This window comes from Pelobates fuscus, chromosome 10 (assembly GCF_036172605.1).
Source record: "Pelobates fuscus isolate aPelFus1 chromosome 10, aPelFus1.pri, whole genome shotgun sequence".
NCBI lineage: Eukaryota > Metazoa > Chordata > Amphibia > Anura > Pelobatidae > Pelobates > Pelobates fuscus.
This window is the reverse complement of record NC_086326.1, coordinates 28,606,140-28,618,811: the sequence shown is the minus strand read 5'-3', so window position 1 is coordinate 28,618,811 and position 12,672 is coordinate 28,606,140. Positions and strand designations below refer to the sequence as shown.

Genomic DNA, 12,672 nt, shown 5'->3' with positions numbered 1-12,672 from the left:
TTTTTTAATCAAATCAGTCGTGTAAAAACTACAACTTCTTCTTTTAGAAAAGCTATGGGAAATTCTCGGGAAACTCAGAAATAAAAAAGCAAAGAGAAGCAAACAATTCTCTTAACGGGTAAGGGGATCTTGAAATTTCACTTACATAACGAGACTTAGTATGAACATTTCAACATGGAGGGTACTGTAAGCATAGCAAAAGAACAATTCAGTTTGTTGGAGTGCTTTTGTGTGAATTGAGTGGGATACTCACTTGCTCAAATAAAAAAACCACAAAAACACTGCTTAGTAGATATACCCCAATTAAAACGTGCATGCATTTAATTATATATTTTGTGGTATATCTAAAAACAGTTTGCAAAAGTTGCAGATCTATTGTCTTCTGTTCTCTAACCCCGCCCAGACTTTCTGTGGATGTCCAATCACAGACTTCCCAATGCAGCTCCATGAGAAGTCTTTGCAAATCAGGTGCTCTGGGCAATTGCCTGGCTCTTGAGTTAGGTCTAGTGAGCTAAACAACAAGAAAGTAACAATGCCGGTTGTCTGATTGACAGTCAGGAGGGTGTAACAAGGTTAATTTCTAAAAGTGCCAATTTCTATTGAAATCTGCGCTATTTTTAAAATAGAAAAAGAGCAAGCTGAAGTACTTTAGTCTCTTTAATTTAACAAAAGTGCTAATTTCAAAAGCAATTGCAATAGAACACCAGGAATTGTTTCCTCCTGCTAGTTTAGCTTGGTGAAACCTAACCCAATAGGCAGACAGTCGCCCAGAGCACCTGCCTTGCAAAGAGTTCTCAGTGAGCTGTAATACAGCTCATTGACAAGTCTGTGATGCGAAAGTTACAGAAAGTATGCACTGGGGAAGAAGGCAAGAGACACCTACCGCAAACCAAGATTTCATAAACTCCAAAGAAAGCATGCAAAAATAATTACCTTTATGCTTCCTTTGTGGGTATAACTACAAAATAAGCGCACCTCCTATTTTGTTTGGTTCTAACTTCGTAACATCTCATGTCTATGTATTTATTTATGTTGGAGTGTTCCTTCAAAGCTTGGTAAGCTGTCTTATTGCAAGCTTTAATATGCATGCATACTATCCAGGGTGCTTGAAGCATCCCTTTAATAAATGTTGGTATGCAATATTAATTCAGTGACAGGAAACATGCTTTACTCTTTACCAGCTGTTGTTTAACTACCTCCAAATCAGTGGCAAACAGAGACTGGAAACTAACTCATTAAACAGGAGAGAGTCATAAGTGACTGAGGTCTAAATTATGTTCAAAGCATTACAGTGAGCTTAAAATAAACTTACTTGGAGGGCTTGTTCAGCACATAAGACATACAAATCTGGGCTGAAGTTTTCCAGACCATCTCCTGGTAATCTGTCTGAGTTAGCAGCTTTAATTAATTTATAAGCCTTCAGCAAAGCAGCAGTATCTGAAAAAGAAAAAACACACAAAAAACAAATACAGGATCATTAAAAAATACCAATAGCAACTCTCACAGAGAAAATAAATATATATATTAATAGAATGTTAACTAGTAGAATTGATACAAATAAATGTACTTTGTGATAAAAACAAAACAAACAAAAAAAATCACGAAAGTGATGCAGTTACAACATCTACATTTTCTTGAGATAGTTAAGTCACATACAATGTCCAGGCTGACATTCGTACTGAAAAAGGAGAACTAACTGTCCTGAAAACTGTCTGTTCCCACAATCTCACGCAATGCAGGTTTTATGAGACTATGTTAGGATATACTTTGCCTTCATCACTTTGGGTTTATTAATTCAAGAGCATCTTTGGCTTCCTGCTCCATGATGTGCATTGGATCCTCTACGTCTTGCACAAGTCCATCCCTGGATACATCACTTTGGCTGCAAAGCAATGCAGTATCATGGAGCTGGGATCATGGAGCGGTTCAAGCCAATAGCTTTGGGTGTATCAATACTATCTGCTATCAGTACATTCCATTTACAGAATGCGGAACCAAAGGAACTATGAATAAAATAGTACATAAGCCAGTGCTATAAAGAAATTAGGCACTACATGTCGGTGACAAACTCCTGAGTATGCCTTTTCAGATGATTGAGAATAATATATGCATGACTGATACTTTAATGGCATAGCAAATGGGATTCTGTGTAGCACATAATGAGGTTTTTGCTTGTTCTGCTTAGGATTACACCTGGGAGAAGTTAGTGAGTGACCTAGTTATTGACAACTGCAGTCTGCACGCCTCTAAACAGGTACATGCACATTAAAGAGGCCTTTAAAGAAGTACATCCACTAACATTGAGAATTATTTAATAACATCAAACATTGTTAGGATTTTAACTAGTTTTATGTAGTAAAACAATGATTGTATGGAGTTGAACGTATTAACTGCCCTCTCCCGCTCAGCTCTTCTCCCCAAATTGCCTTATGACAGTTTAAGATCTTATTATAATATGCTGATATAGGTCTGTGAACGATTCAGCTCACCGTGATTTCACTGCTGCTCTATTTGCCTCGCGCAACCATTTTGTTTGTTATTGCCTCTGATTTAGAAATCAGCAAAATTCACAGACTGTATGAGTATAGAGTCACACAACTGGCAAAGTGTAGAGGCCATGCAGAAAACTGGCGTATATATTAATGAGCAATGAAGAAACAGCATGAAAACAAGGGGAATGAAGAGCTGATAGAAAGGGAATGGTGGACATGCTTGAAGGGAATGGAGCATATGGACAAATGGTACTAAGAGAAGGAGAATATGAGAGTATGGCATTAAAAGACAAGATGGTGGAACTGGCTTCAAAATGCACATACATTCAATTATATAATATTTCAACTGTAGGCTAATAGCTTCTTGATCGAAGGACATCGGCGCTGGATTCAGGCTAGTGACGGAAGAGGTATTAACCCCTTCGGCAACATGGAATGGAGGGTGGGAGGGAGAGGGGCACTGCAGGATTCTGCAGTGCCAGGAAAACGGGTTTGTTTTCCTGGCCCTGGAGAGTCCTTTTAAATCAAATTTCATTATTAGTTAGTTGGCTATTCTAGCACCTAGTCTAGCATGGTTATACACAAAACACCAAATCTGAATTTAATACAGCTATTTCAGGTTACACCTGTCAACTGTATTCAATGTTTTTTTTCAGAGCATAAATTGTGGTATACATTTTTCCACACAGGTTAAATTCATCGAATAACTCATTACTATTTTGTACCAGTGAAATTTTCCATGCAATGTACCCCACCATAGAGCAATTATATTTGCTATATATTGGTTCAGAGTTTAATTTGAAAACAAACAAAATTAGACAGAATAATCACGTTCATTTTAAGGATTCAATTTTCAATAATTTGTGGGAAGCTATTTGCCCCCACTGAAGTTAAATGAGTTTGACAGGTGCTGCTATCACATTTGGCTAATCTCAGAGACATGCAATGCAATGGTACAGTAGATCTTTATATATAAAGAGAGAAAAAGAGCCAAGACATTTAAAAAAAGCAATAGTGAACATTTGTTCTTGAAACTTGGATTTAAACCAAGATTTGTTTTTCCAAGTCTCCCGTAGTCCCAAAGCATTCTAAGGAGTTTGTAAAATTCTTTTTTTTAATAAATTTTAATAAATAAATAAATAAAAGAGGTACAATGGCCTTAGACAAAGGCAAAAAATAATATGAAAAGACAAAAACAAAATGGATTCTAAGGCTTCATTTTTCAATAATTTTGGGTGGCAGGTATTTGCCCCAGCTGAAGGTAGCACTGTCAGGAGGATAGCAGGTTGTGATTCCTTACCAGATGCAGTTAACACATCTGGCTAACCCCAGGGACATTGGTAATGAAAATCTTTATATATAGAGAGATCTATGAAATTTAGAAAAAGCAATATGAAAATTTCTTGTTATAAACTTTGTTTTAAACCAAGGTTTTTATTTTCCCTAAGTCTTCCGTAGTCCCAAAACATTCTACTAATATAATTAAAACGAGCTTAACATAAATTGAACTAATGAAAATACCTTGCTGATTTTCCGCTGTAGAGAGGTGCTGTCTGATAATCAGATCCATGGCTTGTACTAGATGTGCTGCTATAAACATAATATAATAATGAATATAACAAATAATTACGTGAATAAGCATCGTTACAACCTAGTAGCAACATCAACACAGTTTCACTAAAGTTGCCTGGTGAATTAAAAGGATACTTCACTTTTTTTTTTTTTTACAATAGCTGAACTGATGCTTTTTCCATTGATCCTAATATCTGAAATCCCATATTCTATCGCAAGTTAATGAATTAACCTTAAATGATTTTACAACTCTGTACTTTATGAATAATACCTGACAGGTATATTGTGATTTATTGAAAACCAAGTGTGTTAATATTCTTCATCTCTGACAAATTCCCATCGTGGCTATTTTGGTCTAAATGACCGGGGATTTATTCATTAAAGTCATTCTATAAAAATCTTTATTCCTAACACTAAAGAGCCCTCTGGTGTTCACCCCATGATCATCCTTTGGCATCTACAGGATTAAAAAAAATAACTTTTAACGCTTACTAGATTCTAGCGTTGATGTCTCTCGTGCGCTGGGTTGGCGCCTCACCTACTCTGACGTCATCTTATAGGGCAGGGGCTATTGACAATCGGCCCTCTCCATAGGAATGCATTGCTTCAATGCTTTCCTATGGGGATTTCGCTTACATTTTTTGCCCTCATTCAGAGCGTAAAGACGTGTCCAGTGTCAGGTGACCAAAAGTCGGCCAACAACCTCTAGAAGCGCCTCTAGTGGCAGTCTTAGTCCTGCAATGTAATTATTGTAGTTTCTCAAAAACTGCAATGATTTACATTGCAGGACTAAGTGGGAGAGGGACACTGAATATGTAAAACTTCAATGATTTACATTGCAGGACTAAGTGGGAGAGGGACACTGAATATGTAAAACTTAAATGATTTACATTGCAGGACTAAGTGGGAGAGGGACACTGAATATGTAAAACTTAAATGATTTACAATGATTTACATTGCAGGACTAAGTGGGACAGAAACACTGCAACCAGACCACTTCAATGAGGGTGACTATAGTGTCTCTTTTTAAACATTGAAGTGTAGTGAACTGAAAATCAAACTTGTCAGGAGACAAGATGAAGAATTTTGCAATGCGGCTATTTTTTTTTCCTAAAAGCAGCAATATTGTTTTTATTTTCATCACTATTCATCGTTTAATAAAGAAACCCAACTAAGGCAAACAAAACAATGTAAAACACAATATAAAAACAGAAAAGGAGGTTAGCGCTAATAATAAAAAGGTGGATAGGCAGCGGCCTGGCAGAGGGTAACCCTCTAACCCTCTATGGTAAGAATAGAAAACAACAACAGTAATGCAAGGCTGCGCCAGAATGTATCAATAAGGACTACAAATAGTTAAAAGACAAATAGTAAAAAGACATAAAAAAAAAATTCTAAAGGTTACAAAATAGTCCAAAAAGATTTTAGAAGTTGCACTGTGGCAATAAATGTCTTTTAAGGTGCTTTAGATGATGGGGTCTCTTCTCTGTTTATAGTAGTGGGACTGCTTTGTTAAAGGATAATGGCTGAGAGTCATGGGGGTGGTAGTACCTAGTGGGACTGCTTTGGTAAAGGATGATGGCTGAGAGTCATGGGGGTGGTGGTCCCTAGTAGGACTGCTTTGTTAAAGGATGATGGCTGAGAGTGATGGGAGTGGTAGTCCCTAGTGGGACTGCTTTGTTGGCAGCTGACAGTACAGATCGTGGTAAGAGGATAAATCACTGTCCACACGTATCATTTATTGATTATTCATGTTATTTTATTGCAGGAGACCCTCCGAGCTCTGGCCGAGACTCGGGGAAGTTCGCACTCACCTCTATGGAGTGTCAGGCGGGGAAAGTATAGACGGTAACACGGTAACCTAGCAACCAGACTCATACGGGTGCCGCAGCGGATCAAACCAGTGAACAGCCAATCCGCTTCGCGCTCTGCAGCTAATGTGTTAGAAGTGGCTGCCGAGTGAGCTAGCTACACTGGGAGGGAGGCAGGAGTGTGAGCACTGTATGAACATAGCAAGAAAAAAAACACAAATAGTAACCTATTGATACAAAATGCAAAAAGAGTGATTTGTTTTCACAGCAATAAGGCCAGGGCACATTCTGTATAGACTGCAGATATATCTCACACATATTCATTTTGTTGTTGTTGTGATGGGAACACTTGTTGTAAGGATTAATATACTGGCCTAACACAATTCTTCAGTATGCCTGGCAGGATTATAAAGGGCTGCAGAATGTGTGTGAGTGTGTAAAAGGCATGGTACTTTTAATTTATATCAGGAAACATTCAGTAGAGTTAATTTAGAACAGGAAAAGTATTGTAACAATTTTTGATATATATTTTTTATAGTTTGAAGAATTTGTTAATGGTAGTAATCTGTTATAATCTCATACACATCAAAAAAGTGGGCTCATAAAATAAAGGGCTCCTTGAAACAAAAGATGACCAGGGGTACTTGTGGCCCGAGGATGGACTGTTATTCCTACACAGCAGCATTTGTGACTATGCTAGTTACAGACATAGAAATTAAAAGCTCTTAGAGACGTATACGAAATTCATACAAGCACCCACTCTAATTTCAGGCAGTAATGCACAAGAGCATTGGACATCTCATTAGGGCTTAGCACAGGAAAGCAAAGGAAGTTCCTGCTTAAGACAATCCGGCTCTTAGGCGATGGTTGTGGCGAATCACAGGTAAGAAGTCAATCAGTTGAAAAACTGCTTACAATGGGGCCAAAGGCGGCTCAAGACTTTGTGAGGCCTTAGGAAAAACTCAAACATGAGGCCCCCACTAACACACAAAGTAAAATAAAAATAGGGGTTGCATAATGTGTGTGTATAAGGAGCAGTCATTGTATTGAAAGGCGGGCTTGCAGCACTGGATACAGAGAATTAGTCTCTGCATTCGTTGTTCAGAAGCTCAGTGCTGCATTGTGAGCTTTCTGGTAACATAATTTGCAAACAAAATGAATTTGCAATAAACAATAGTAATTTGCATATACGAATGCCAGGCTATGCAACCATACACCATACACAATTGTGGGGATGGTTGCATAGCTTGGCATTCGTATATTTAAGTGCTGGTGTGAAGGGTTTTTGAAAACAAACGCGAAAATTTAGTTTGAGAAAAAAAAAAGCTTTTAAAAATGAATTTACCAAATAATTACAGATACAAAGTGCCAAAGAGATTTTCCCCACATATTCTATAATCCTTTCACATATATATTATCCTATATAATGTATATGTTTTTACCCATGTATTGTATATTATATATATTAACACTTTACCATTGAATTGCCCATACCATACCACCCTCAAATTGCAGTCACAGACACAAACACACTAAAATATGCACACATATATACACTCTGAAACAGGCACACACACACACGACAACCATACACAAATTGACAGATATGAAGTCATAATGTGTATCTTTGTGTGTGTATTTCTGAGTCTGTCTGGCACTGTTTATATGTGTGTGTGCCTGGGAGTGTGTGTCTAACATAGAGTATCCTTGTGTGTGAATGTATGTCTCTGTGAGAATGTGTATGTTTGGTTCAGGGACCGTATGTGTGTGAGGTAGCTGCTTGCAGTGTGTTGTGCATATGGGGTCTCTGTGGCCTTTGTGCATTGTGTGCATGATGAATGTCTGCAGCTGGTGACTGTGGCAGGAGCATGGTGAGTGTGAAAGGGAGAGGGGGGGTGACAGTGCAGTGTGGGGTGGTGACAGTGGTAGTGGGGGGGTGACAGTATAGAGTGAGGAGGTAACAGTTTGTGGGGGAGTGACAGTGCAGTGTGGGGTGGTGACAGTAAAGTAGGGGGTGACAGTGCTGTAGGGGTGACAGTATAGTGTGAGGTGGTGACTGTGGGTTGGTGACAGTGCAGTGGAGGGTATCAGTGCAGTGGGGGATGAAAGTATAGTATAGGGAGCTAACAGTTTGTGGGGGTGTCAGTGCAGTGGGGAGTGACAGTATAGTGTAAGGAGATAACAGTTTGTGGGGGGATGACAGTGCAGTGTGGGGTGGTGACCAGGGCCGCCATCAGGGGGGTGACAACCATGATGGTTTTCACGGGCCCGGCGGCTCTGGGGGACCCGGCTGTCCGGGCCCCATGTGTAGCGGCCGAACTGCCGCTGGTGCAGTTGCTCCGGGGCCCACACGCTGATGTCCCTATATCTTCAGGGGCCCAGTCAGTGCTGTGGTCGTGTAATAGTGCGACCGGGCCCCTTAATAAAAAAAAAAAAAACACAGCCGCAGCAAGTGCTGCTGGGAGGAAGTGGTCACTTCCTCCCAGCTCACTCCACACGGGAGCCAGGCCATGAATAGGGAGAGTCAGCTGACTCCTATCAGCCCCAGCCACCTTCCTGCAAAGAAAAGGTAAGAGACGGGGGGCGTGTCCTGACATCCGATGTGAGCGGTCGCAAGTGATGTGAGCTCCCGGTCGGCGGCAATAAAACTGGCATAAACAACTGCAAATATCTACTTAATGGGCAACAAAAGGAAACAGACTCAGCCCTCACACACCCAAGAATCAGGCACGCCAAGAAACTCGATCGGTCTCGATAAGTATTTCCGAGATACAGTGAAAGTGCTCGGTGGAGGCCTAACTGACAACATGGCGACGCCATCTTGCCCGCGCAAAACGCCCGACCCCAGCACGACAGGAGAAGAGATCTCCCAAACTACCAGCATTGCAGACGGGCTAGCAAACATAAGGGAAACCCTCGCACATTTACCTTCCAGGGACGAGCTGGCTAACATGATAGCGAAGCTAGAATCCTCAGTGCAAGATCAAGTCTCCGCCATTTCTGCAGACATCAGGCAAGTAAACACGAGGGTGGGAGACCTGGAAGAAGACAGAGACCAAATTTTAGACAGACTCCTCACCCTAGAACATCAACAAAAAAACAGAGACACCAGAACCCACTACATTATGAGAAACACTGAAGACCTCGACAATAGAGGCAGAAGAAATAACATTAGGATAAGAGGGATCCCAGAATCACAGGAAAATCCTGAAAACCTCCATAACATAATACAGTCTTTGTTTAACAAGATTCTACAGAGACCAGAAGACACCCCAATTCTACTAGATAGAGCACACAGGGCTTTAAGACCCAAAGGCCTCCCACAAGACTCCCCCAGGGACATTATATGCAGAGTTCATTATTATACCGTAAAAGAGGACATTATGAGAACCGCTAGGGACTCGTCAGACATACTGTTTAACAATGCGAAAATACAGATCCTCCCTGACCTGGCATGGCTGACCCTGAGGGGCAGACGGGCGCTGAGACCGTTAACATTAGCCCTGCAACAAGCCAATATAAAATATAGATGGGGATTCCCCTTTGCTCTCACGGCCTCCCATCAAGGAATACAAGCCACCTTAACTTCAGCAGATGAGGTAGAAGCTTTCACCCAACGACTAGGCATTCCTAACATAGAGATACCGGACTGGTACGACATCTCAGAACCTGAAAAGACCAAACCACAAACCATGAGACAGACGGGACAAGCGATGGACACGCGAAAAAGAACGTCATGGAAGACCCCGCCAGCCTCACCATTCTTAAGATCAAGGAAAAATCAAATGACTCCTAGGAAAATAAACTGAAACGTGCCCAAGAAGCGAAGAAGAAACAACTTCTAACACTTAAAGAGACATATCATTGACTAAAGTAATATTGATCGTACTCACCCGCCTAATCACCGACTAAGGGAAGGGTAACTATACTCTGTAAATGCCGAATAGTATTGTGATAAATCATAGTATGTAATGACTATACCTACCTGTTACACATGATTATGTATGCAACAACATTATGATCAAATAGATAGCTGATGACTCACAAGTACACAGACTAAAACGCATACAGTAGACACGATGTTATTACGCTATTACGTTGAAGAATTGTTTAATGCTATCAAACAGAAAGTTCAAAACACCATACCACTTTTAATACTTGTCACAGGCATACCTATTTAAGAGGCCCACCCAATTTACAAATGTTCATAGCCAGTTAAAGACGACAAGCGTCAAATGGCCGCCTACCGGAGAGTTTACTCAGCTACGGAGGCACAGAATTAGAGGCACTATACACAGTACTATAGTGCTCCAGTTCACTTAGGACACAACCCACGGCCTTAACGGCCAAGAGCGGTACAAACACCTACTTCATCCCTCCAACGCATACCTTTGCATCATCTGGGCTAGCCCCTAGCGCTAGACGAACCCAGAGGAGAGTACCGTCTCCTATCTAGAGATCTACCCATAATCACTCCGCACACTATCACGCAACCCACTAAAAGGTAGATTTCTATACCCACACGAAGGGTCCAAAGTTCGTCCAGAACCCCCCCTTCGTGATACTACTTACCTACAAATCTATCGAAAGATACCTGTAAATAGTTGATGTTAGATTGTTTAATTGTTTATGTACTCGATTTGTATGCCTATATACTAGCAGTGTTACATTCCCACACAAGCATCCACAAACCATTAATCCACCTCCTGATCATACCCAGTGTACTTACAAAGTACTAATCTCCTGAAAATTTACCCCACCTTTCAAACAGATAAAATATAAATAATATTACACTTCATAATGGGCTCACTGAAAATATGTTCCATCAATGTAAGGGGGTTGAACACACCAGAGAAGAGGAAGATGGTTCTAACGGACTTAGCAAAAAACAAAGCAGACATAGTATTTCTGGAAGAAACACATCTGAAAGGTGCAGAAGCCCCAAAACTCAAACATCATCAATTCCCCCATGTATATTACAATAACTATAATCAGAGCAAGTCACGAGGCGTAGCAATATTAATAGGGAAACAAGTCCCATTCACGTACTCGACACATCTCACTGACGAATCAGGCAGATTCATTATCCTACAGGGCACAGTGGGGTCGGAACCTATTACCCTAGTAGCAATATATTTACCCAATAAACATCAATGCGGAGCAATGAGGAAGATAATGGCAAAAATAAAGCAAAATACTAAAGGCATTCTCATTATAGGAGGAGATTTCAATGTATCACTAGACGCCAATAGAGACAGCACTTCAACACATAGTACACACCTTAACGCCACCAGAATCCAAATGCAACACATCATCAACACCCACCAACTATCAGACTGCTGGAGAATATTCCACCCGACGACTAAAGATTATACTCACTACTCCATCCCAAACAAATCATATTCCAGAATAGATTTTTTCCTCATAGAACACAGAGACTTAGGTCTGATATCAGACACTTCGATAGGCCCAATGACATGGTCTGACCACTCGCCAATATATCTTACAATATCCATCCCCTCACTCCCACGTCCAAAAGGAACGTGGAAATTAAACCCCTTCTTATTACAGACACCAAAAGTGAAGGACTCAATAGAAAAATCAATAAAACATTACTTCCACGAAAATAAAACCCCAGACACCTCCGCCTTTACACAATGGGAAGCCCACAAAGCAGTAATTAGAGGGGAACTGATCAAGTGGGGCGCCCAACTCAAAAGGGAAAAAAACAAAAAAATCAATGATCTACATAAAGAAATCTCACAACTAGAGGAAGAGCACAAACTATACATGACAGACAAAGCATATTGCAAACTTCTAGCCCTTAGAGCCGACCTAAAATCACTCCTCCAAGACAAAGCGAAAAAAGCGATTCTGTGGACAAAACAGCTCCACTACGCTCAAGGAGACAGAAGTGGAAAATTTCTAGCTCAAGCCTTAAAACAAAAACAGATGCTCACATACATCCCCAAAATCAAACGCTCAGATGAGACCTACGCACACACCACAGAAGACATAGCTGACACTTTTCATAGCTACTATACATCTCTTTATAACCTAAAAGACAAGGAAGGCAATGCAGAAGAAATTAAATCATACCTAGAAACCAAATTCGACGTTATCCTCCCAACAGCTGCCACGAGGTCCTTAGAAGAACCATTCACTATAGACGAAATAAACATAGCTATAAAACAGACCCCACATAATAAAAGTCCAGGCCCAGATGGGTTCTCAGCCTCTTATTACAAACTATTCCAAACGGAACTAACCCCACACCTACTAGAAGCAATCAACTCTATCCCACAAAAAGAACAGATTCCAAGACAGGCCCTAGAGGCAACAATAACCCTCATACCCAAACCAGGGAAAGACATTGAGAAATGCACCAGCTATAGACCAATATCCCTAATCAACGTGGACATAAAAATTTTCACCAAAATGTTAGCGACTAGACTCAAACCATTCCTACAAAACCTCATTCACCCAGACCAAGCAGGCTTTGTCCCAACTAGAGAAGCAAAAGATAATACATCAAAAATCATAAACTTAATACATAACACGAAATACGCCAAAAATCCAACCCTACTCCTAGCAATCGATGCTGAAAAGGCATTCGATCGAGTTGATTGGTCCTTCATGTTCAATACTCTAGAAATGCTAGGATTTGGACAAAGATGGATGAAATGGATTAAGGCAATTTATTCCGTCCCAACAGCCAGACTAAAGGTGAATGGACAACTTTCCAGACCATTCACGATAAGCAATGGCACACGCCAGGGGTGCCCGTTATCCCCATT

General features: G+C 40.5%; 1 protein-coding gene across 1 annotated transcript in view; it reads right to left on the bottom strand.

The window, feature by feature from the left end:
- The window catches only part of CFAP46 (cilia and flagella associated protein 46), a 154,648-nt gene extending 150,567 nt beyond the window's left edge, over positions 1–4,081 (bottom strand). The window contains exons 1-2 of the mRNA XM_063433591.1: positions 4,014–4,081; positions 1,313–1,437 (exon numbers count right to left, since the gene is read on the bottom strand). Of these exons, the coding sequence (XP_063289661.1) occupies positions 1,313–1,437; positions 4,014–4,062 (174 nt within the window). The 5' untranslated portion in view covers positions 4,063–4,081. The remainder of the gene's footprint in view (positions 1–1,312; positions 1,438–4,013) is intronic.
- Positions 4,082–12,672: the final 8,591 nt, after the last annotated feature.